Source organism: Centruroides sculpturatus, unplaced genomic scaffold (genome assembly GCF_000671375.1).
Source record: "Centruroides sculpturatus isolate CEXI.00-Female unplaced genomic scaffold, Cexi_2.0 scaffold642, whole genome shotgun sequence".
NCBI lineage: Eukaryota > Metazoa > Arthropoda > Arachnida > Scorpiones > Buthidae > Centruroides > Centruroides sculpturatus.
In genome coordinates this window covers 225,584-253,524 of record NW_019384818.1, presented here as the reverse complement: position 1 = coordinate 253,524, position 27,941 = coordinate 225,584, and the positions used below count along the sequence as shown (strand labels likewise).

Below are 27,941 nucleotides of genomic sequence, written 5' to 3'. Positions count from 1 at the left end.
AACTTCTCGTTATTCAATATAGGTCCTATTATTGTCTCATTTTATAGAGAAATTGAGGGCAAAAATTACCAGTGGAGCGTTATATTTTCATAGGATCCAAACGAATTTAAATTAGGGATGTTGATCTCAGGTATTTTTTTTCTTATAAAAGGGTCCCCTTTTAGTTGGGCTTCCGAGTGGTTGCCCTTTCTTCTTGACCATGGGATAACGCGCCACTGAAGATTACAAGAATATTATTAATTTAAATATTTTCACGACACGCATTTTGTGTTTATTTGGGAACCATCGACTTGTTTTGTTTTTCGGGATAAGTACAAGGCATTACGGAAAGTTTTATCGCGCTCGTCTTGGTAATCGATGTCTCTACAACAGTAACGCTTGAATAGGATCACTTTAAATCCAGTCCTGAACTTGCTGTTAAAGAAGACATAAAGAACTGGATTAATACAACTGTTGGAAGCGCCTAACCATTGTGCTACGGGCGCCACAATGCTGACAATACTATCCTCTAAGGTGCCTTCTATAATCTTATCACCAATCTTAATCCGAGCAAATATTGCGTAGAGAGGCAACCACGAAACTGCAAAAACTACTATGACTACCAGAAGCATCTTTGCCACTTTAATCTTCGATCTTTGTATCATTCTCTCGACTTCTTGCTCTTGCGCTTCACCCGGTAATTTTCTCAACCAAACTCGGCGCCAGATGAGAATGTAACAAAGAGAAATCACAGATAAAGGGAGCAAGTAACACAAAAGAAGATTAGCCACGACGAAATACATCATCTCCATTCGTTCTGTAGGCCATACTTCTTGACATACTTGTAAACCGTAATTTCCATTACTGTACATGGGAGTGAGACGAAAATAAAAAACCCAAGGTAAAAGAAGAACAAAACTCACTACCCAGATAGCTACAATGATGAATTTACAGCCTCTGGAGGTCATTTGACATTTCATTGGATGACAGATAGCCAGGAATCTGCAAGAAAAAGACCAACTTTTTAACAACCACACTTGATATATTACCTCCATCTATTACTAATCCTGTTCAATATTTTAAAATGTTTTATATTGTTATTAATATCGAATGTAATTCCATTTGAAGCCATTGTATCTACTTAGTCGGGATGCTTATACACGAAAACATCCTCAAAAACGTGTGACGTAGCTAATTTTTATTCATACCTATTCGTCATGGCCATTCTAGATTAATTTATTTCCTTCCTGTTTCTAATAAAGCAGTGTTTTGTTTTGTTTCGTTTGTTTTTTAATTCTCTTTCTGACACAGAAAATATTCTGTAAAAATAAATATTCTGTGTCAGGCGCTCTTTAAAATTATTTATATCCAAGAGAGCCTGACTTTATAAGCATTGTTTCAACACAGGAGAAAGTATTGTTTAAATTGTTAAAAAAAAAAAACTTTCTAGTGTTTATTTAAATATACCTTATCTAAGTGTTTTTATATCACAACTAATAATACGTTTGGAAAAGTATAAGGTAAATGTTAAACAATAGATTAAATATTTTTACTGTTTGATTAATTCATATTTTTCTTTTGTCCTTTTACTTCAAACTCCCTGGTTTTCATATTGATCTTATCGCATCACGAAAGAGAAACGATATTATCTTATCTAATCTGTGGAAGGACGTGACTATGATGTACTGTACTGTACGCTAGTGATACGTAATTGTCTGTATACAAAAAAAAAAACACTTAATTTTCTAACAAAATAATAAAGCGATCACAGCAGTTACAAAACACTTACCTGTCAATTGAAATGGCAACCAAAGTGTGTACAGAAGCACAGACAGACACTCCTTGGAGATAAGTAGCGGCTTTACAGATGAACAAACCCAAAATCCAAGCTGTTAATTATAATAAATATATATAAGTGTAAATAATATTATATTTTTATAAAATAAAAATTTGAACACGTAATTTTCCTCTTTGTAATTTAAAATTTCAAGAATTTTACTTATATGTTAACTATTAATTACGTCCTTGGATTGTGCAACGAGGATAATATACAACATATTTATATTCAAAAAAATTCATAGTGTAATTCTATATAGAATAACAATTGATGAAAATTCTGTTATTCATTTAACAGACAACAATAAATAAATAAATAAATAAATAATATATATATAAATTAAGGAAAATTAATATTTAAATTATACTCTAAATTATAAGGGTTAAAGAGTATTGTAATTATAATATATTGAAGGAAATAATTAAAAATTGATAGTAATAAATCCTTGAGAATTTTTAAAACAATCAGCCCTATTATCGTATATATATATATAGCCTATATATTACTAAAAGGAACAATAAAACACAAAAAATTTGTCAACTTCAGTTTATTATGATTATAATTATAGATGCGACTATTTTCTTCAATAACAAGGAAATCTGAGAGAACAATACTCTTTTATTCAACCATTTTTTCTTTTTACTCAAAAAAAATCTATGTAATTACATATAAAAACACATAATTGATGGCATAGTGTTTTAAGTAATCATTTGAAATATTTTACTTTATAAACAATTGCTGTCAAGTACCGTATAATGACTACTTATCACACTGTACAGTACAGTAGCTGATTACGTTCCTTTGATTTCCTAGGCGCCATTTTGTTATAGTGCTCTTTATGTAAAAGTGTTTTTTTTTATATTAAAAATACAATAAAATTCTTAAATAATAACAAATTTTTAGAGGAATATATATATATTTTTTTGTTATAAAATGCTTGAGGTTCCTCGAGATGACGAGGCCCTAGGTCTATTGGGTAAACCATCACTGGTGAGCAAAAAAAAGATCANCGTTTAATTAATATAGGTGAGTGGGATGGCATGTAAAAGGTTAAAGTTACATTAAAGCGTGACCTTTGAACTTGGTGTATAGTATAATTAGTGTATAAAACTGTTACATTATACGTGAAATTCGATATCGTCAATGTAAGATACATATAAATAAGAAGGGCTGAGAAGAAACGGTTGCCATGACTGACACACAAAAACTATGAGCGAAGGTAAACAAAATCCATATTTGATGCAACGCAACACCCCGAAAACTATTAAAGTAAACACAACAACTTACATGCACTTTAGCACTTTTGTTTTTCAGCTTAACTCTGGGTATTTGAGAACAGAATCGCTCGTCTAAAACGTAACCACCATTCCTTCTTTCGCACAAAGTCTCCAATTTCTGATCAGCGCTACACGTGCACATCATGCAGAAACGTCGAACAAGTGAAACAGCACTTTGCTTCTCCCTTGCCGAAACGGAAATGGCAAGTGGTAACACGTGACTCGAGGGAGGAGTCAAAACACCTTTCAACTCCTCACTTTACCTGTTCCTTCAATGCACTAGTTTTCCTCTTTATAAAATTATATCGTTTAATTTTAACACATATTTCGATCCAATTTTATCTTTTTGAGATTAAAAAATAAATGACATAACTTATTCACATAAAAACAAATCTTGTTATTCCTGCGTTTGTGCGTTTGATTTAACGCTATTTTTTAACAGCAGCAAACATTCAAAATATCCTCATAGATTGTATATATATATATATATATATATATCATTAATAAATTATTAATTTATTATAGCTTATTGTTTATGACTCTTTACAATAGATAGTAATTGATTGAATGAGGATTGCACGTCGCAACAGAAAGTTACATGATTCTCGTGTGAACCGAGTACAAATTTCTTTAATTATCTAAAGTGTATTTGATTTATTTATAATTTTTCTATATTTTATATTTAAAAAGATGATGCATTATCCTATACATTACATTAAGTATATAAGCTTTAAACAGGTTTCTTTTTTAACATAGAAAATTGAAGAATTTTTCCCACTCAGACAGGTTTCCGTTTTATTCAGGTTATATTTTCGACAGGTTTTACTATAAATATTACAATTTATAAGGTTTTATACATTATAATATACACTAATGTTAATTTGTTTAGATGTATAATTACACTTGCATACATTTTAAGGATTATAATTTATGTAATTTTATTAAACATTTTCATTACAAAACAATGAATAAAATAATTAATATTCCTAAATTTTCATCAAATTTCAACATTATTTGATATCAGGTTTCAATCTATTTATTTTTTCAAGTTAAATTGAACCCTCTTTAATACCCGAAATCTCATTAACGAGTTTCTTAATTATACTTTTTTCTTTTGTAATCATCTTACTATATACAGTCGACCCCCCTATAACACTGTTGATTATTCCGTTTTATATGAATTCCATGTTGTACGAGTCACTTAGATTTTACAAATACGTGAGCTGTTCACAGCCCTTCACATGTATTTGTAAAATCTAAGTGACTCATACAACATGGAATTTATATAAAACAGAATAATCAACAGTGCTATAGGGGGGGTTGACTGTATATATATACAGTAAAACCTATCTAAGACGGAACCTGAATAAAACGGAAACCTGCCTAAATAGAAAAGATTCTTTGAAATGGAACGATTTTCTATATTAAAAAAGAACTTGTACGATCGGTATCTTGTGTGTCCGGTTTACACAGGTTTTACTGTATTCGTAAAATAACTTCGATAGCCATTATTTAGATGAAATAATTGAAAAAAAATTAAAAGAATATAAAACATAGTTTAAATATACAATCGCTAATGAAAGAGATAAATAAACAACAGAACCATTTAAGGTGGTATTTCCATTAGTGTTCTGCTGTACAAAGCGGAAGTAGTAGATTTCGTATCGTGATTCCTTTTCAGATCAGATAATTTATTTTTGTGCATGGAGCGAACCAAATTTTCCTGTGATGATAACTGAAGCGAACAAATTAGAAAATATTTTCGAGTACAGCCATAAAGATCAAGTTTATTTTATTTTTTTTTCCTTTTTTTTATGTGTAGCTCGGTAAATGTTTATTTCTCTAAATAAAATACAAACCGGCAGCACTCTAAAATTAAAAAAATAATAAAATAAAATAGAAGTAATATACAGTAAAACCTGTCTGAAATTGGGCATTTAAAACGGGTGGATCCTGAGAGAAAAGTGTGTCAGGTGTACAGAGAAAGGCCAGAGGGAAGAAGACCGAGAGGGAGATCAAAAAAGAGATGGGAAGAGGATGTGGAGGATGATTTGAGAAAGATGAGTGTGAGTTGTTGTAAAGGGAAAAACCAAGATAGAGAGGAATGGGTGAAAATCCTGGATGAGGCCAAGGTCCTTCAGGGATTATGAGTGCCGAAGAGAGAGAGAGCGAGAGAGAGAGAGAGAGAAAACCTGTCTGAAACGGAAACCTTGCCTAAGCTGAAAAATTCTTCAAAACGGAGCCATTTTTTTTATGTTTAAACAAACCTGCCAAAGCCGGAAGATATTCGTATCTTGCGTGTCCAGTTTACACAGGTTTTATTGTATTTACGCACGAGTTGGTCCTGTTTTAAATATTTTTCGTTCTCAACAGAAGGGAGAAAGTATTTATTTTTCAGTCTCTTTTGAGTCCATCAGAAATTATAAATGACCGCCGTTAATCGATGCTGGTTATACACATTATTCAATTTTACACTTTTGTTGTTTTATCCTTGGTGTCGAACGATTAATTCCTCGTCATGCAATACTTGTCGAATGCACTTTAGCTTACAAGAATCTTCGAGAATCCCATTGAATAAAGATGAAGCTGATTTGAATTTTCTTGATTACTTTGTCGAACTTTGTACTCTTCATGGTAAAACTTGTGATTAGACGTAAAAAAAAAGCATGGAATAAATTATAATAATTGATTATTTATACAAAACAATTTAATGTAGAAACATATTTTATTTCATTTAAGGCACGAATATCTTTAATTTTAAGTTAAATACGGATAGAAGATTGATTCAATATGCCGAATGATTGATATATTTCGAAGTTTTCAAAAGATAAGGGTTGTTTGGTTATGCTTGAAGGCCCTATATTAAGATTGGATGATTGATATGGGGACTCGAACTTTGAGAATCACTATAGAAAACTTTTTGCAGATTAAAATGATACTTTGGAAATTTTTATCTTAAATCCAAAGAAAACTTTTTGAAAGTCAAATTTTAAGAATCTTAAAGGTATTGACACTCGAATAAAGCCTTCGCCATACCTTCTAGTCAATAATGGAAAGAATCTGGCTCCATCTGGTGAGGGATAACGCAAGCAATTCTTTTGTAAAGTAGTGTTATTTTTACGATATATATATATATTTTTTTTTTAATTTATAAAAAAATAATTAAATGATATTCGATACAAAATTATATATAGTTTTTTTCGATTACATTCAGAAATTATTTTAATAAATTATACAGTACATACACGCAAGCGAAGTCTCGTAGTAGAAGCTGTTATATATGTATTTTCGACACCGTCTTCGACTGTAAATATACTTGATAAATAGGTGTATATGATATATGGTGTGATAAAATCATGTAAATTTAAAAATAGCAGCGATATATAATTTATAGAAATAAATTTTTATCATGAAACCAGTTACTGGACTTGCTTCAAAGACCACTTCTAATTAAAATACAAGGCTACTGGGGGGGGTTATAGCTTCGTGGGGCCCGGACAGATTTGAATTAGGGGGCCCCGTCTACAGTTTTGACTTCGTACATTTTGGGAAGGGGGAATATTTTCTTATAAAAGATTGAATTAGGAGCCCTTTTTGTCCATAGGATAACGTCACTATAGAAGTTGAATGACAATACAATTTAATAACGTTTTAGGGGGTTGCACTACATCCACCATCTTCCCCAAACACAATACTCGATAAACGTAACCGAATTTAGTTATGATGTATGTAAATACACTATAGTGACGTATATAATGGGGGGTGATAATTCCACTTCTACCATCCCTCACCCCAATCTCGTAACACACGGCCAATAAAAGCATTTCTTAACCTCTTTAATGATTATTTATTAAAATAATTGATTATTATTATTATTTTATTTATTTATTTTTTTGAAATGTGTTTCGAAACAATCAATCATTGAATATTTCTTTTATAATATATACCTATAAAAAAAAAACGCATAAATTTATGGACGAGCTACTTTAATATTGCATAAATTGTAAGAAAGTGGAACTTTTGAAGTTGTGGAAAGAGAATTTTTTTTTAAGTTTTTGTTTGAGTTTTGTGACATTAAAGATATTTTTAAAAAGTTTGATATGTGATTTAGGGCATGCAGCCAGATCTTCAGTGTCTAGAAAGGAAGGATATGCGATAGAAAGCCATATATCTAAAACTATAAAAGTCAGTAAAGAATTCTTTTCTTTTAATATAATACAGAGAATTTACTAAACTTGAGTAAAAGGATAGTTGTTTTTTTTATAAATGACTTGCGAGTTTAGTTGTAAGGTAAAACCTGTCTAAAACGGAAACGGGAGAAAAAGTTCTTCGGAACGGAGCGATTTTCTGTGTTAAAAAAAAAGAACCTGTTCAAAACGGAAACATGCCAAACCAAATCCGGTTTACGCAGGTTTTATTATGTTTAAACTTTTAAATATTTATTAAATGTTTTATTACGAGTACAATACACAATACAAAGCGCTTCGTCATTCGATTATTAGAAAGTAAAAAATCTATAGATTTAAATAAAATTTAATTAGCGTAAGCCGATAATATCACATATTTATGTTATATATTAACTCATTACATTAACAAATTGATAATTATAAGACTTTGAACGAATGTACAGTACGGGCATTAATATGTAAAGCATATTCTATAGAACAACACGTACCTATCGGATCAAAAAGCATTAACAGAATTAAAAGAAGTATCAAAAAAAAAAAAATTAATAAAACCTGTATAAACCGGAATCTCACGGTATCCGATTTAGCAGTTTTTACTGTATTTTATATATATATCATTAATAAATTATTAATTTATTACAGCTTGTTGTTTATGACTCCTTACAATAAATACTAATTAATTTAATGAGGATTGCACGTCGCAACAGAAAGTTACTTGATTCTCGTGTAAACCGAGTATAAATTTCTTTAATTGCATAAATTGTATTTAAGTTATTTATAATTTTTCTACATTTTATGTTTGGAAAATTAATGCATTAGCCTACACATTACATTATGTATATACATTAAAACCTGTCCAAAGCGGAACTTGAATAAAATGAAAACCTGTATTCCGGTTTACACAGGTTTTACTGTATATAGGTTGTAATTTATTGACTTTTTAACACACACACCATTGTTAAATTCTACATTTGGTTATGTTTATCGAGTTTTGGAGTGGGAAGAGTGGTTGGGATGAGGATATCTCCTTCAAATATCATTAAAATGCATTGTCATCGGGATTACGTATATAGTCAAAGTTCGGGTATGAGGTATACTTGCATATCCTCAAAGTTTCTTTGAAGACATGCAGGTAGGCCCTATGCAGGAGTATTTTTCCCTATCTTTAGCATTTTTATAAACTTTTTCATTACGAAGGTGGCCTCTCAGCCCTCTCCGGATAAGCCAGTAACTTTGAATTGAAACCAAACTGGAGGCCTCCAATGTGTTTGAATAGTTTGGAGGCATTGAAAGTCCGATAAATCACAAAATTATGCAGAATATGGAAGAATTTCTCGGTGCAAATGTACGAGAAACTCGTCACAGCAGTATATATTATACTTTGATAACAAAAGTTAGGTCTTTAGAGACCAATGCCTGGTAAACAGATACATTGATTGTTGTGCCGCCAGGCATGATCTAAAACACATTTACTTTTACTCTCCTTCGTTTACTTTTTCTGAACTTGTTATTTCAAATCTTTTTTGCGAGAAAACAATGGAAAGACAACACTAAGATCAAAGAGTCAGCGTGCTGAAATCCTCACTTCAAAGAATATAGGCTACCGAGAATAACAGAGAATGGTACGTGCTACGAGAGAAAGGAAGTAAACAACAGCATAAAAACTTAAATATTATACTAATATTAATATTAAAATGTTAAAATAAAATGCATTATTAATGTTTTAAAAAACTAATATGAAATGACTCTTGGCAAAAAAAGTAAATTAATATGGCAACAGTCCAATGGGAGTTGCAAGCAAAAAAATATTATATTTACTAGTTAGCATAGAAAGTCCTACGATAACAAACTTGCAAGATTATTGATTTTAATTAAGATATAAATTAGAAATTCAAATCAAGAATAAATAATTGTATATATTTTTGCACCCTTTTTGGCAAGCTCACTAAGCATTTCTGCTTATGAGATGCTTAGAATGCTTATAGGGATGTAGCACAACTTGATATTAAAGTAATTACTTTTGTTACTTTAATATAAAAATAGACAGGTTTCCGTCTTATCCAGGTTCCGTTTTGGGCAGGTTTTACTGTACAATTACTTATATCGCAATTAGATAACTAAAGTAATTCTAAGCGGTCCACCAGTGGCGAGTGGATAAAACACTGGTCGTGGATTCGCGCCTGGCTAACAGGTTGTCTATGTGAAATTTCCGGTTTTCTTCACGTTAGTAACATCTAAATAGGGATACCTGCAAAGCATATGCGAAGCAGGTTAATTAAAAGAGGAGTACCTCAAGCCAGTAGCATTTAATGCTACAGGTCAGAGGGAGTGCTCCACTAAATGTAATGTAAAATGTAATGTAATCTAAATAGGGATCAGTTTTTCATCGAAAGTCCTGAAGGAAGGCATCCCCTTCGGCAGATCGCCCTTGTGTCGCGTTACCGTATACAAGTAAACCAAAACAAGCAATTCTAAGATAATTGAGTAACATTGTTTGAAAAACGATAGGGCATGGCCCTTGGCACCCCCGATACTCCACCAGTATCAAGATATTATCAAAATCCTGATACTCCAACGCTTCTAGGCCTTAATTCTAATGACTTTTCTTAACATTTATTTACCTAGTGACATATACAAGAGGCAGGCCTTTATGACTTTACTCACCAACAAGATACACGATAGAAATTTATTATTTAAGAAAAATATTAAACAAAAAGTAGTGTAAACATTTACATCTAGGCTATATCGATAAGGCGTTTATAGACACCTGCCTCAAACAACAAAGAATATCAAATTTACCCTTAAAATGTCACCCATAAAAGAAGCTTACATATAAATAACATAATGATAATTTATAACAACAGTTAATTAAATTAATGTTACCTTCTTTAGATAAATTAAGCCCTAATATTTCATCAGTATCAGTGTATTACCTCGGTATAAAAGTTGATTTGTTATATCTAAAAGCTAAACACTACATGATAAACGATGCACAAATGGAGAATAGTAATAAATATAGCAAGAATTCCAGTATTTATTCTTAGTTCCAAGGTATTTTTACTGCATCGATAAGTTATATTTTTCCTTTTCTGTTTATTTAAAAACTAAGTTATTAACAATAATAAATTTGTAAAGAATTAGAAATAATTTTATGCTATAAATAATAATAAAATAAGCCCATATATTAAGTTTTCTTAATGTAAAACTATTTAAAATCCTTATACAAATTCTTACAAAAGAAATTTAAAGAAGAAACTATGGGCTATAAATAAAGCCGAGTGTGGTTTGTTTCTCACCCAAAGCAAAAATTTTACTGCTGAGTGATAAATGATATTTTTGAACGTTGCTGTTTTTAGACCCTTTAAACCTTTTTTTTTTTAACAATCACAAGCTGGCATTTAGTTAAAAATAATTAAAGAAGAAATAATTTTAGTATATTTTTTAAAAATAAAAAAAATACAGGCTTTGTTTTCGAGTTTAGTGGGGGGGTTTACAACACTTAAATTCACCACTTATTTATATTTATTGGGTTTCTAGATAGGGAGGATGATATGGACATCCCCGAAACATCATTAAAATGCATTGTCTTCGAGGTATACCCTCATTTTCAGCCTTCTATATTAATTACAAGTGGATAAATTTTGAATTGTAAAGATAGAAAGCGAGTTAATGATGTCCCAATAATGAAAAGAAGTACAATATATAAATCAATTTTTTTATATTAAAAAATATTGCGAAAAGTAATGTCATTTATTAAAATCAAAAATTAATATTTAATTAAGAAAAAAAACAATAGGAAAAACATCATTAAGAACGTCGTTATATCATTAAGAGAAGATAGAAAAATAACAAATCGTCTAATTATTTTTTCATCAATTTTTTTTTAATCAAAAAATTAGATTAATTGATAAGATATGCACGTTGATTATTGTAATTTAAATTTTAAAAAAAAGTGTATTTTTTTAAGAAAAAAAAAATAATAATAAAGTATAATATCGAATTTCCACTGATCTTTAGTTTTATCTTTTGAACAAAAATGCATACAAAACATCCTCCAAACAACAACAGCCACATAATTTAAATAAACATATGATAAATATTGTAAAACAGTCGATAGAATTGATCTAAAGTAACATAACTGGACTATCTTCATTTGTTTTCATCCCTAATAATTGCTACAATTACCTTTAAGTCTTCAGATTAGTTCGGGAGATATGGGGTCGTATCTCCCGAAATAGTTGTCCGATTTTCTTGAAAATTTCTAGAAATATTTCTCCCTAATATTAGAACCTTGATGAAAAATTTCATAAATTTTCGACCGAATACACAGGAATTATTAAGCTTCAAATTAGGTGAAAAAATCGTGCTCCCATACATAACATCCCTACGCATAGGAAGAAAACACCCAAATTTTTTTCCTTTAAGGTTCCCTGAGTCCAAAAATATAACCTTTTCTTACGTTTCTATATAAAAAAATTTAAGTTTATAACTTATAAAAGTCGTTACGATCATTAAAAAAATAGAATGTAAATTTAGTATGATCTGGTGTAATCATCACACAATACTTATGGATATTTAAATATAAATATGCAAATCATTATTATGAGGATAAAAATTCAAACATGTTAATAAATCTTAATATATTCTTTACATCATTACTTCATAAATGCTGTCATGTATAATCAATAAACACACCATTTAAATAAACATATGATAAATATTGTAAAACAGTCGATAGAATTGATCTAAAGTAACATAACTGGACTATCTTCATTTGTTTTCATCCCTAATAATTGCTACAATTACCTTTAAGTCTTCAGATTAGTTCGGGAGATATGGGGTCGTATCTCCCGAAATAGTTGTCCGATTTTCTTGAAAATTTCTAGAAATATTTCTCCCTAATATTAGAACCTTGATGAAAAATTTCATAAATTTTCGACCGAATACACAGGAATTATTAAGCTTCAAATTAGGNATTGTCTTCGAGGTATACCCTCATTTTCAGCCTTCTATATTAATTACAAGTGGATAAATTTTGAATTGTAAAGATAGAAAGCGAGTTAATGATGTCCCAATAATGAAAAGAAGTACAATATATAAATCAATTTTTTTATATTAAAAAATATTGCGAAAAGTAATGTCATTTATTAAAATCAAAAATTAATATTTAATTAAGAAAAAAAACAATAGGAAAAACATCATTAAGAACGTCGTTATATCATTAAGAGAAGATAGAAAAATAACAAATCGTCTAATTATTTTTTCATCAATTTTTTTTTAATCAAAAAATTAGATTAATTGATAAGATATGCACGTTGATTATTGTAATTTAAATTTTAAAAAAAAGTGTATTTTTTTAAGAAAAAAAAAATAATAATAAAGTATAATATCGAATTTCCACTGATCTTTAGTTTTATCTTTTGAACAAAAATGCATACAAAACATCCTCCAAACAACAACAGCCACATAATTTAAATAAACATATGATAAATATTGTAAAACAGTCGATAGAATTGATCTAAAGTAACATAACTGGACTATCTTCATTTGTTTTCATCCCTAATAATTGCTACAATTACCTTTAAGTCTTCAGATTAGTTCGGGAGATATGGGGTCGTATCTCCCGAAATAGTTGTCCGATTTTCTTGAAAATTTCTAGAAATATTTCTCCCTAATATTAGAACCTTGATGAAAAATTTCATAAATTTTCGACCGAATACACAGGAATTATTAAGCTTCAAATTAGGTGAAAAAATCGTGCTCCCATACATAACATCCCTACGCATAGGAAGAAAACACCCAAATTTTTTTCCTTTAAGGTTCCCTGAGTCCAAAAATATAACCTTTTCTTACGTTTCTATATAAAAAAATTTAAGTTTATAACTTATAAAAGTCGTTACGATCATTAAAAAAATAGAATGTAAATTTAGTATGATCTGGTGTAATCATCACACAATACTTATGGATATTTAAATATAAATATGCAAATCATTATTATGAGGATAAAAATTCAAACATGTTAATAAATCTTAATATATTCTTTACATCATTACTTCATAAATGCTGTCATGTATAATCAATAAACACACCATTTAAATAAACATATTGATTAAAGTATGAATAATTTTGATATTTTTACACATATAATTACTGCATTTAAATTTTGATATTTAATGAATTTAATTAACTTTATTATTAATTTTATAACATAAAAAAATTATCTGAATATCATCGATTTAACTGATTAATTGGGGAAAGGTGGGTCTAAAGGTCATTAAATCGAATGTGTTTTATTAAATATTTCAGTGTAAATTCGAAGTTATTTTGTTTTTATTTCGGATAAAATAAATAAGAAAAGTCATTCATAATCTTGTAAAAAGTTCTGTATAAATCAATATCTCAGTAGGATCAAATAAAAGTCAATAGAAATCTTGTCTAACATTATAACTTCTTTCAAACTTCTTATTTTCCTTATAATACTTTTTTAAAGTTTAATATATCATTGTTAGTATTAAGAGATCGACACGAAAGCAATTCGATTTAACTTCTTCCCCCCAAAAATTATCGATTTTAGTTACAGACGAAAGAATATTTCTATACAAATTACCCTCACGTACAATACAATTTGAACCAATTAAGTATACTCACGGCTGTCGAGAGGGGAGAAGTAGGGATTTTTCCCTATCCTGTAGCCATCCCCCTTCGACAAATAGCCTAATAAATATACCAATCAAAAAACAAGAGGCTAAAAGGGGCCTACTCTACACTCGTACCTTATATACAAGCTGTCGATAGTTGTGAGTATGCTTTATATGTTGTACCGTATTGTATATATTCAAGACTTGTTTGCCTCGTGTATATATAAAATGTAAATGAATATATACAAGTTATATAACACTTAAACGAGTATATTGTTTGCCTTGAATATATACAAGTAAATGATTTTTCACTTTTTAGATGAAATGTAGCGATTTTATGTAAAAAGTAATAAAGAAAAATGATCGAAAATTTGTATTTATAAAAAATTATTTAAACTTTCCAACCATTTTTCAAACAAGAAAATAATGAAATCGATGTGTATTTGTCATCTTTAAACAGTTTGTAATTGAAATGATAGCGAATTTCTGCTATAATGAATTAGTTGTTTCATTAACAAACATTCCCTTCATCCGTTTTAAACTTGATTTATATTCACTTTCCGCCTATATCGTTTCTCTTTATGCAAAATAAACTATATTAAATTCGAATAAACACAAGCCAACTGGTTATACAGCAAACATCAAACGAATTAGTATTGAAAGTTATACCTAACTTTCAATTAAATTACTTTATTGTTTTTATAAATCTTTATAGGATTTTCTAAAAGAAACTGAATTTTATAATGTGTATTAGAGGATTTTCGTGGTATAATCACGCTATCTAGAAGAAAACAATCTTTAATTCATTTTCAAATCTTAAAAAAAAAATCATTTGTAAATGAAACTTTGCATAAATTTAAGTGAAATATAATTTATTTTATATAATAGAGAAAATTGTTAATTTAACNTCGTGCTACGAACTCGAGTATAACCCGCACATGTAAATGAGCGGGTTTAATGGGTTAATTTTAATTTAGTTTTTAAATTTTACTACTAGATGGCAACACGTGACAAAAATCATCCCATCCGATCGATTTTATTTAATAAATATTAATAAAATTCAATTAAAATTTTATAAGTCTGATACGCTTCCTTGATTCCTTTACGTGTAATTCGGGTTATAAAAATAATAATAATTTTAAAAAAATGAATTAAAAAGTTAACTGTAAATAAGCTTTATTATAATATAGAAGGGGAAGTTGAGGTTGGTTTCTTAATTTATATAATTACAGCTTTGTATGGCAGGACAAGCATCTACAAACCATAATTTACCTGGAAAATGTGCATTAAAAATTAATAAACATTTTAAACTGACATAAATTAACTAAACACAAAGTTTTCATTAAACGAAACTGACAAATATTTAAATAAGAAGGTGATCAAGAAGAGATTACAAATTGAGAAATGACCTTAGACGAGAGATATAAATTACTTTACGTGACATTCAGAAGGATTAGAATACTCGTTAGATAGACATTTAAACAATTAATACACTTATATATAGGAAGATAAGCATTGTTTTCAGTTGAAGATTTACAAGAGTAAAATTGCTATTTGTTTAATAAGTCATCAGCAATACTCCTCTTCTTGTTGATATATATTTTATATTAAGAGAAAAATGTCAGAAGTTAATAATAAATTCAATAAAATATTCTGTTTTTATTCAATATTTTCATATTTTATAGTGAATAAGACGATGGTTATGTGTTTTAGGAGTGAAGAAAATGGTAAGTGTACCATTAATTACGTCCTAACATTGATGGTTTTTTTTGGCTAAAAGGTGTAGATAACTATCGATAACAATAATAAAAAGTGGGATTATATGATTTTCTCTTCGGAGGGAAATATTTATGCAGAGGAGATAGGGTTAAATCATCAATCATCTACCATCACTCATCTTACACTATTAGCTAGGAGAGATATAATTACGCAATTAATTACCAAGTTTCTCGAAACATGATCCTAGTGAGAAACTTCTAGGAGGGAAAATTTAATTTTTAAAGATGTAAAAAGATTAATTTTAATACGGTTAAGATAGAAACCAGGAAGAGAGAGAGAGAGAGAGAGAGAGAGAACCCTGAATGGGCTACTTTTATTGAAGAGCATGCATTGTTTCGATTATTAGAGAGAAATTATTGCAGGAAATTGTATTTTAGTAGATAGATTTTTTTAAAATTCCTTAATCTAACAGTTTCTGCAGCTTCAACTGGAACATAATACAAGTATATTTACGATTAGATGAAGTAATCAGTGACATTGATGATCATCACCTGATTTACAGTTATTTCTGATAAATCTTTTTATAGATAGAACTTATAACGACAATATGATACTTCATTTTTATTATTAAGGGGTAAAGCCTACTCAGAAGTCTAGGGTAAAGTTAGAAAAGGGGTAAGAGTGTAAGGTGAGAATGTTTTTGAGTGGACAAGGTGAATCAGAAAGTATGAAAAATAAGAAATTTGTTGAGAAATTTTTACCCATCGACAAAATGAAAACTTATATACAAACATGGGAGGATTTAGAAGCATAAATGCACCCTATTTTGCCAGTTTTTCCAGAGTAAAGCCGGGTATCATAGTAAAAAATTTTGTCAGGCATACAGTTTCCTTTCAACACCCCTTCTAAAGATTTCTGGATCCACTATTATATACAAAATATAATAACATTTTACAAAGAAATAATAGTGTTTTCTTCACTTTTGTCGAAACTGTGAATATTTTTATACTTTAAATATATTGTAAATAAAATAAGTTAACTTAAAATAAGTACATAATAATTTTGAATACAAAATACAGGGAATGAAACGACACTTTATCAAAAATTACTATAAAATTTATGTTTTACAATAAAAAAGAAACTATTTACTGACTTTAGAAAACTGCAATTTTGAAATGGAAGTTTATTTATATCCTGTTTTTTTTTATCTGATTATTTTCTTGAAAGCTTAGATTTCATCTAACATATAGAAGAATATTCGTTTTACTTATGTAAAAACCGAAAATATGTAAATAATTTAATATGGAAAGTAATCAGATATTCGATCTAATGTGGTCCTGGGTTACAGATAAAAATTGGGTCCTCCTTTCAAATAAATCTTATACAATATTAAAAACAATAGAACATAATCTATTGATTTAGTATTCATAACAAATATTATTGGGTTTCAATTTGAATTCAAAAATTTTCCTCAGAACAGAACTACATAGATGACCGGCATATCTCTGTTGTTGTCAGGAAAAGTATGATTTACAGGGGCAAGACATTACTAATTTGAGGTGGAGAGCATATATTTTAAATTAAATAACAAATAATAGGTCGAGTAATCCTCGAAGGGGTCGACAGTTAAAAAAATGTTTGAGGATCCTAATCTTGGGTGTAGACTATAAATACAAATTTAGGGTTGAATAGATTCATCGAAGTAAATTCTTTCTAATAAAAGTGTGTAAAATTAAATCAGATAATTTTATTAATCGGTTAATGGATATTTTCAGCATAATTCAAGTATATGTTGAACGTATGCAACACGAATTATCAATACGTTTGAAAGCCACAGTAACTGCTTGACAAACATAAATCAATTAACCGTCACAACATAACAAATCTTCAATTTCTGACATGAAATAGAGATCTTTTATGCTTTAGTTCAAGCAAATTATCTGTTATACACCGTTTCTATACAAATATTACTAATGGTTAACGAGCTATTATTTATTATGACATTGACACAATGCCGGCCTGCAATTTTTCGTCACAATGCTCTCAATTTTAGTAGTGTCTTGCCCCTGTAAATCATACTTTTCCTGTTAACAATAGAGACTTGCCAGTCATCTATCTAACTCCGTTCAGGAGAAAACTTTTAATTGAAATAACGTGACTTCTGGTCCAAACTGTATATAGTTAATTAGAGCCTCAAGCCCCTAATTTTACATATCTGATATCGACTTTCATATATTTTATATACAGAATATTATTTTATATATGTGTATATCATTTCTTATATACAATATTTATAAATTATTTAATTTTATAATTAGTAACTTTGTATTATCGTGTAAATTTTTTTTTCATACGTAATAAATATTTATCTTAATATGGAATAATCTTAATTTTCTGCAAGTCCATTTATTCTAATAAATATCATTTGCATAAATATTAAATAGGAAATTTATGCTAATGAAAACATTATATAACTGTTGCTTGTCACTATTACTGAAATATATGAATCCATTCCCGACAATTTAAGAATAAATTCATTATAAAGTTCAGAAAAAAAAAGATATTTATTTAAATTTCAAAACTTTTATATAATTATAAAAAAAATTAAGCTTATAAATTTTTGCATATTTGTTACAGAATATATAAAATTAAGAACAAAAATTAAGTGAAAAGATTACACATAAAACATTCTTATGGAACTCACACACCAGTGGATGAGTGGATAAATTTGCTGAACACTGGTCGTAGGTTCGCACCTGGACTTGTATGGTCATAACGCGGGGAATAATGCCTTAAGGAAGGTTTTTTAAGGGTAACTGACCCCTATTCAGGCAGAGAAAACTCGGAAAAATCCACGTCTTGGCAAGGTGCGAACCCACGACTGAACTCCCAGTGTTCAGGGAACGGAGCAGGACACAGTTCCCCCCTAGAAAGTTTCTCAGGATGTATCCCTCCTCGGAAGATCTTCCACGTCTCGCTTTACCGTATACAAACAAATAAGCAATCTTATGAGAATCTGGACCCCCACAATTTCCCCATCCCCTCAACCTTTATTCACCAAAATTTAATAGCATCAATCCTCTAATAAACAAACCTCCCTGCAAAATTTCTGATATTTTCGACAAAATACACAGGAGTTATTAAGCTTTAAAGAGGATGTTCATATTTTACCATCAAGTTATTTGGGCAATTTTAAAAAAATTATCGACCTATATAAATTCCCACTGACGTCCGTTGTCTGTCCTTTCTTAATATCGAGAACGGAGATAGATAGATGAATGTCGACATCAGATATGGAAACTTAGAGGCAGGAGGCTCCAATTAACTATTTACAAACTTCCAGTTTGGACAGGAAGTCACGTTATTTCAATTAAAAAGTTCTCTCCTAAATGGAGTTAGATAGATGACTGGCACGACTCTCTATTGTTAACAGGAAAAGTATGATGTACAGGAACAAGACACTATTAAAATTGAGAGCATTGTTACGAAAAATTGTGATGCTAATCGACTAAACGAATTGTTTCTGTTAAAGTTGACAAAATCTGAAGATGACAGAACACAAAAACTCTATAACAGAAATCATTTCGGGTGGTTGACACACGTAAACACGTCTACAGAGTAATTACTTCAAATGATATTTTTTCGTGTTCACAATAACAAAGTCCCAGGAGACATTCGACTAAAGTAAACACGTGTTTGCCTACGGTGGTTTTAACATAGACTTAGACAAAATATTCCCTATTGGTTTTACACTTATCTAAGTTTCGTTAACTTAATTAAGGGAATTTTTACAATCTCCAGACTATTAAAATAGGACATCTATTATACAGTATTTACCTATGAATAGCGGACAAATTTCTCGATTCCAATGATGTCCACTATTCGGAGGTCGTATTGTATTAAGTATTCTGCTACAAGCAATTTATATCTTAGGTAATAACATACGTGAACAATGCAGTGAGATATACATATAGTCAAGACCAGCGGAAGACTAGGACACTCTTTCCAATTTGGCAATTTCGGGACCACTGGCCCACTTTACTAACTAGATATTAATGTTCCAAAAGAAATCGGGTGAAGGGGCGGTAATATAATATAAATTGTAAAGTATTTGTATAATCAATTTGAATAAATAAATATTTACATTTGAATATAACTAATAAATAATAATACTTGGAACTTTTAACAAACAGCACTTTTATGTTTACAATTTCTAACAGTACCGCCCATTTTGGCACCGGCCCTTCTGGCACTTGATACTTTTTGTTTTTTTACTCTTTCCGCCCTGTGGGCACTAAGAGGGCCTCTTATAGCAGGCCCATTATGGGTTCGGCCAGGCCCACAATGGGGCGACAGGGTGGTGAGGGACGGGGCCCGACATATCCGAACGGACCACTCCCGAAAAATTCCTGGGTATTCCTTGACCCTTCTGGATTCGATCCCGGGTTCCCCCAGAGCGGTAGGCTGCCACCTTGACCTCTCGGCCATCCGGCCTGCGGCATTTGATACTGTAAATAGGTAAGTACAGTATAGTCGCACTGCAGCAGTTTACTGTGTACCGCAGCCAACCATAAGCTAAGATCTGAATCACATGTTACAACGTCACATCCAAAGCTTTCTTGTATAGAAGTGACCAATCAGAAGAGAGTATTTGAATGCGTCACACGTAACAGTAAGGATATAACAGCGGCCAATTAGAAGAGATGATTTAAATCACGTGATAAGTTTGCAATCTCGCTTCTGATTGGCCACTTCTACACAAAACGAAATTCAAATCCTCGCTTCTGATTGGTCAATGCTATAAGCGAAGTGTTCAAACGAAGAGATAGGACCTATAAATGGTCGAAAAAAGAAAATTGAAAATATTTCTTTAAGTAATACGCATACAAATTGTACAACGTTCAACACCAAACTAATTTGCATTTAAATAATTTCGCATACTGGAATTTGTCTTGTTTGCAGTTATGAGTAAACACTAGGTCCAATCTTTTAGAATTCTAAATAAATGTATAGAGACACGGTAAACGTATAAAGTCAATATCTTAAAGTCTATCTTTCGATCTATTATAAGCGGAAATTCATATTACGAATTGTTAAAGTTAAGAGAAAGTGATTAACTTAATGTAATATCAAATAAAGCATTCATGCAATGTTTGTCTACGGTTGCAAGTTTGCCAACCAAAAGAGAATTAAAAAAAAAAATAAATAAATAAAAATGGAAGGGAATAATAAAACTACAAATCGAATTTTGTTCATTTCCTTCCATTTTTATTACTTTTTACTTTTATTTTTAGAACGTGTTTATTACTTAAGTGTTCGTGTTCGTGTTGGACACATTTTATACGTTAAAAATGTAATCTAAAATAGACCCGTTGCCTTTTTTTTACAATTAAATTCTTAAAATAAATCCATAATTATACTCAATCTATCGCTCTGGGGATTCCCAGATCGAATCTGGGAAGAGTTCTTTAGGAATTTTTTACGGGCTGACAGTTCTGAATATTTTGGGCCCAGTTCCTCACTAACCAGGCCCCAATGTGGGCTTGGATAGGTACAGTAAAAGGCCCCCTTTTGAAACACACAGGGAAGAAAGAAATCTTCCATTACTTACACTTTAAACAATATTTTAATCTTGTTAGGTTGCAATTTTCAGATTTCAGTCATATACATTCTCACTGTTGTCTGTCCACCCGTCCTTCGTTAATCTCGAGAACGGAGTTACATGAAAATCGAGATCAGATATGGAAAATTTAGTGGTGGAGAATAACTATATACAACATTATTCTTTAAATTAAAAGACGATTAAATCTTGCAGCCTGGCATTGCGGGGCACAATACTAACAATAGCAATAATATATACACTCGAACATTTCTATTTATCGAAATTAAATATGCTCTCGATTTTATTTATAGTCTTGCCCCTGTACATCATACTTTTCTTGATAACAACAGAGTCATGCTGGTCAGCTAACTTAAGCGAAAATTTTTGAATCGAAATAACGTGACTTCCGGCCACTAATATAGCTAATGGGGCCTTCTGCCCCTAAGCTTTACATGTCTGGTCTCGACTTACATCTATCTAATTCTGTTCTCAAGATTAAGGAAGGACAGACAGTTAGACAGAAAGACAGACACTGCTAGGTTGCAGCCCAATAAAACCTATATAAACCAGAATCGCATTTAATACTGTTTCGGTTTGGCAGGTTTTCACTTTAAACAGGATTTGTTTTAACATAAAAAAAATCTCTCCATTTCGAAGAACTTTTCCGTTTTATTCAGGTTCCGTTTTTGACAGGTTTTACTTTACTATTGAAGTCGTTGCAAGAATTTTTATTTTTTAGAATTTATATAAATATTTAATAATGTTTCCATATTTTATTCTGTTGATATTTCATTATTTAAAAGTAATGCTAACATTAAAAACGAGTAAACAAGTAACAGACAATTTCTTCTTTATCTTAATCCACCGGGATCAAAAGTTTCTAACATTTCATATGCAAAGTCAATTTTACAACTTTCATTCCCGTAATGCATTTTACTTTACTTTTAAAAAGAATAAATAAATAATAGTAAATTGGTAAGCAGAATATATTTATTCAATGTGCCAATTTATATTTTTAGACAATTCTGATAACGTCTGAAAATAAAATTCACCAGTCGCCGGGTCGTCTAAATTCTTCTGATCTCATGAATTCCTCCCAACTGTAATTCCGGTTCACACAGGTTTTACTGTAATTGTGTGGAATGTATGCGAGTATGTGTGTACAGTACGTATGTATAATTCTTATGAGCTTCTTGACCCTCCTATAAACAACACCCCTTTTGAACGACTAGGTATACAAACAGATAAAGAAAACGGTTGGAACACTTAGAATTTGGGCTTTACACGGATAATGTAGTGTCTATCTATTGTTATTTGAATAGAGCCGAATATAGATGTTGATTTTTTAGGGCATGAATAGTTATTTTGTTTTTTTAAGCACTTTATGGATAGTGGGAACAGGGCACGTTGCCAGGTCTGGCTATTTGTGTTTAGATTTCAAGCCAATTGGCGATATGGCGCCGATTTTTTTCAATCTGGTGATTTTTTATGTCTGTGATAAGTTTCTTATTACTAAGACCAACCCCTAGTATACGCCACTTAAGATCTATGTACTGTATTCTGTAAACCAAAGTTCAAATCTGATATACAGTAAAACCTGTGTAAACCGGACTCGCGGGGCACCGAATATTTTTCCAGCTTTAGTAGCTCTCCATTTTAAACAGGTTTTTTTTAAACAAATAAAATAGCTACGTTCCTAAGAATTTTCCCGTTTAGGCAGGTTCCGTTTTGAACAGGTTTTGCTATATTATAACGAGATTATCGAAGTCGTTTTTATAAAGTATTTTTTAAAGTATCAACGGTTAAGCATCACAGATTATCATTAAATTCATGATCCCACTTTGCTCTACTTTTCAGGCAAAATACGAAAGGAAAATGATAAATCACTCGAAAAACGTTTTGAAATTCAACTTTTCAGATTTAAACTATATTTTACTTTCAAAATATTGATTAATCTGTTCCCGAATAATAGAAAAATCAGTCATTTTTCCTATAAGAACAAGAGGAGGAGGATGAGGAGGAGGAAGAGGGGGGAAAATGCAAACGTTTTATATCACACGGCTCCACTTATCCTAGGGAAAATGGAAGCTGTGCCACATATATATTTTATATTCCCGCTCTCGAAACGACGTTATAAAGAGATTGAAAGCTTTCAAATAGTTATGTATATAGAGTATTAATGATTTTGGATTTTCGTGTTGGGACACAATTTCTTATATTGATTGATGAGATGTAAAATTGACATTGAGCGACTAGAAAATGTCATCGTGTCATGACAGAAAACCATTAATGTCAACATAAAACATCATTGAAATTTTTTATTTAACATAAATTCATCATTTCGTCTCTCTGTTTATTTAAAATATTTCATTTATCTAATCAATTTTCTAATATTTCTTCCACCCTTCTTCAATTTTATAATCCCTCACGCACTCCCTCAAAGTACAAATCATCTTAAACGTGATTGCATTTTTGATTATTTCGGCAAATTGTTTACGTAAACTTTAAAATATATTTTTATTTTCATTATGTTATTAATCTTATGAAAATCGATCCGAGAAAAATAGAATTGAATTTTATTTTTTATTTTTTAAATCCTCTTTTCTAAAAGTGAATTATTCAAAAGAATTCCATCACCCATTGGAGATTGACGCGAACTCGACACTTGGCGTATTGTCGTTTTGAAAGCGAATAAAAATTTCTACTGGTAGAATTTTATTGGAATTCCTCTTTAAATCGCTACAATTTAAATTCTAGATCATCAATGAATCATTCAAAATTTCATATTTATTGTATCCTAAATAATACTTTTGTTATAATTCTCGAAAATTTTTCTACTCTTCTCTTATATATATATATCAATAAAATATTAATAAAAATAACATTATATGTAATTTAATATCGAGGAATATATTTTTCTATAGCCATCTGTTTACAATAGTTTTCTTTTTTTTTCTTTTTTTTAAATTCTTTCCACCCTGTGGATACTAAGACGGCCTTTTCAGTAAGTCTATTATGAGTTCGACTAGGCCTACAATAAGGGATAGGCTGGCGAGGAACGGGCCGACATACAGACCTCCATCAAGAATTCTTAGTTCGAATCCGGTCGGGTGGAAAAACCCGTCTGGGTTCCTCAAAACGAACTTAACTACCCAACTATCCAGTCTTTAATTTACAATACTACAGAAAAGATTTCTTCATATCTCCCCATCCCCGTGATCTTTAATCACCAAAATTTAATAGCATCAGTATCCCTAATACACAAATCTCCCTGCAAAATTTCAGAAATTTTCGACAAAAAGCACAGGAGTTATTAAGCTTTAATCAAGAACATAATCGAACTCCCCCCCACACACACTAACGTCCATACATAGGAATAAAAAACAACTTAAATATTTTGCATTTCATATATAATGGCAGAAAAAATAAAAGTAATAAATTAAATATAAATAAATACAATTTATTATTAAAAATATTTAAATAAAATCTTAAAATTAATATACACTAGAACAGATTTATTTAAGTGAAGGATATATTTTAACATAATAAATGTCTTATATCAACAGGCACGACATAAAAAAAAAAATAAGATTTGCAATCTGTCGGAAAATTTCTCAATAACCAGAGTAGATAAAGATGAATTAAGCAATAACTGTTGGTGATGATAAATGCTTAAAGTGGATTATAATGGATCCATATATTAATACATTCTCTATTCATTGTCATCAATATTCTTGTAACAAATTCATCAAAAACGACACGAAAGAAATATTGTGTTTATCCTGTTATTTACACGATCACGTTATGTTAAACTATATATATATAAAACCTCCAAACAACGGCCATTTTTTTATGTCCCCGCCAGTGGCCGTTGTTCGGAGGTTCGACTGTATTAAAAGTTACTTTACAATATTAAACAGGCAAACATTGACTTAAGAGGATTGTAACTATATATAAATTTCACAGAATTAAAAAGAAAAAATTTAATTATTAATTCGATGTAATTATTTACTTAAAAATTTTTAAATTTTGTTTAATTTTAAAGAGAGAAAAATTATAATTAAATTAATTTTTAAAGAATTAAAATAAGAGAAATAAATTCGATTATATCTACAAAAATAGTCGGATATTGTTTGCTTATATCATTAAAGAAAATAAATCTTTACAAAACAGAATTTTAAGAGAGAAAAAAAAATAAGATTAAGAATCGAATTCAAAATAAATTATATTTTATAAATTAATTTTTATTTAAATTTAAATATTCTATGTTTGTTTTCATTCCTAACAATTGCTACCATTACCTGTCTTCGTATTGATTCGGGATTAAGAGGATGATGCCATATCTCCCGAACTAGTGATCCAATTTTCCTGAAAATTTCAGGAAATATTTCTCCCTAATACTAGAATTTCCCTGAAAAATTTCAGAAATTTTCAACAAAAAACACGGGAGTTATTAAGCTTCAAATTAGGTGTTAAAAAATCGTGCCTCCACACATACGTACAGGAAAAAAACACTCATTTGTATTTTTAATAAAGAAAAAGTTTCTATCACTTGTACTACTTTCCCACTCACTCCATTCAATTGATTTTCATTTTTTTAATTTATAATTTTGTAAAGAGAAGAAAAGTAATCACTTCTATTGAAAATTTTGTTTATATATTTTGAATTTACGATATTTACTCTTTAAAAAAAGAATGAAACTTTGATTGATGAAACGAATTGTCACAAATATCGATCGACTGACAGTTAAAACAAATCAATTATTAACAAGGAAATAGTTATATTTTTTAACAAAGAAAAAAATTTCCACGTGTACAATTCTAACCCTTTATCGATAATTAGTAGAAGGATATTTTAAGAGAAGTTTTCTTATTAATTAATTACCCCCATTCATTAATCAGTTGGGTTTGGATTTTCTAGATAAAATGCATCGTTTAATAACGTTTTAAAATATTTGGAAAATTAATTTTTGAGTAAAATTAATCATAAAAATGCTTCGAATCTTTATTGATTTATTTAAATTATTTAGTAAATATAATTAAAATTGTTTGGAACGTCGTTACAACGAGAAAAATCATCGAACATTAGTCAATTACTTTCAACAGATGACGTTAAAATCAAAACTTCTAATGGTAATAAAAAAATCGTCCCTTTAGTTTACTTGAAGAAAAATGGACTAAAAGAAAAATTACCTTTAAGTTTACTTGATTTATCGATTCAAAAGATAACATCTTACAGGCGTATATAAATAATAATCAATATTTTAATATGAGGTATTTTTTTTCGCTAATTTTAACTCGATAAATTTAATTTATATTATATTATTTAAGCATTTATTACTGTAAAAGTAAATATTACTCTATATTGGAAAAAACCTGTTTAAGACGGAACCTGGTTAGAACGGAAACCTGTCAAATTGGGAAAATATTTGCTACCGTACAAGTCCGGTTTACACAGGTTTTAACGTATATATAATAAATATTAATATAAACAATACTGTGTGATTTATCTCACGTTTAAAATAAAAATTAATAGTATTTTTCTTTCTTGCTTTAACTTATAAAAGAAATATATATATAGTTTAGAAGTCGATAAATCCTACAACTTTCATACGGATGAACAGTTTTATCTGGTGTTATCGTCGAGGCAAAATAAAAAGAAAATAACCTCAAAAATAGATACGATTTAACATCAATGGCGGATTTAGAAACATGGCGCCCCTTAGGCCTCTTATTATTATTTAAAAAATTTTTTAAGTCTCCCAAACTCTTTCGATCTTAGGCCCCTGCCTAATGGGCCTAGTGAGAAAGCCAACATTGTATTATTCTTTATAAAGTCGTAATGGTTTGTCCCGAAGACACTGTAACTTAAATAGGATTTTTTATACTTAAATGTAACCGTATAATCTTTTCTAATGGATTCCGTGTGTTAGTTCTTTTATCCCTTTACTAAAAGTTCAATATTAATAAAACTTTAATTCGAAAAAAAAACTTCTTTAAATTAAGTAAGGTAATAACTTTTTAAACCCTTAAATTTAATATACTTTAAAATTACTTTCTTTATAATATACCACACTTATACTATAACTGTTATAAGTGTAAATCGGTGTACCGAATACTTTTTCCGGTCCGGTTTGAGAGGTTTCCGTTTTAGACAGGTTTTTACTATATTATAAACAGATGTAAATCAAAGTTTTTCGACTAAACAAAACTTTTTCTGTCAATACAACACGTTCTTCGATCCATATGGGACAGAGGAAACACATCCCCCCGTATTTTTATACCAGAAAATTGCCCCCCACAACGTATTGTACTTTTAATATATCTAATACTACAAGTGGAAACGAGTACTGTATACCTTATTTTGTGTATCCACTCAAGAACCGACAATAAGAAATTTTACTTGCTCATTGTCGTCGGATCACCCCTCCCCCCAATTTCTATACAGAGCCACCCCGATATAACATATGCGCTATAAATAAGTATAAATAGATATTTGTAATACATACGTCCGAAGATGTGTCCCACTAGAGTCGCTGGTAGATAAAAAACGACGACTTGTAGATCGGCAACGGCCAGATTAACGAGCAAAAAGTGAAACGTCGTCCTCATAGAATTATTCCTGTATATAATATTGAGTACACAACCGTTTCCAATAATTCCCAATAGAAAAATAGAAGCGTAAGCAACGCAATAACCCGT

At 29.9% G+C, this 27,941-nt stretch overlaps 1 protein-coding gene across 1 annotated transcript; it reads right to left on the bottom strand.

The window, feature by feature from the left end:
• Positions 1-101: 101 nt before the first annotated feature.
• LOC111629890 (neuropeptide SIFamide receptor-like) lies at positions 102-27,941 on the bottom strand. The gene is made up of 3 exons (XM_023373818.1): positions 27,749-27,941; positions 1,769-1,868; positions 102-981 (listed from the first exon to the last, which is right to left on the bottom strand). Exons 1-3 carry the CDS (start codon positions 27,849-27,851, stop codon positions 252-254), a joined length of 933 nt encoding a protein of 310 aa, XP_023229586.1. The 5' UTR covers positions 27,852-27,941; the 3' UTR covers positions 102-251.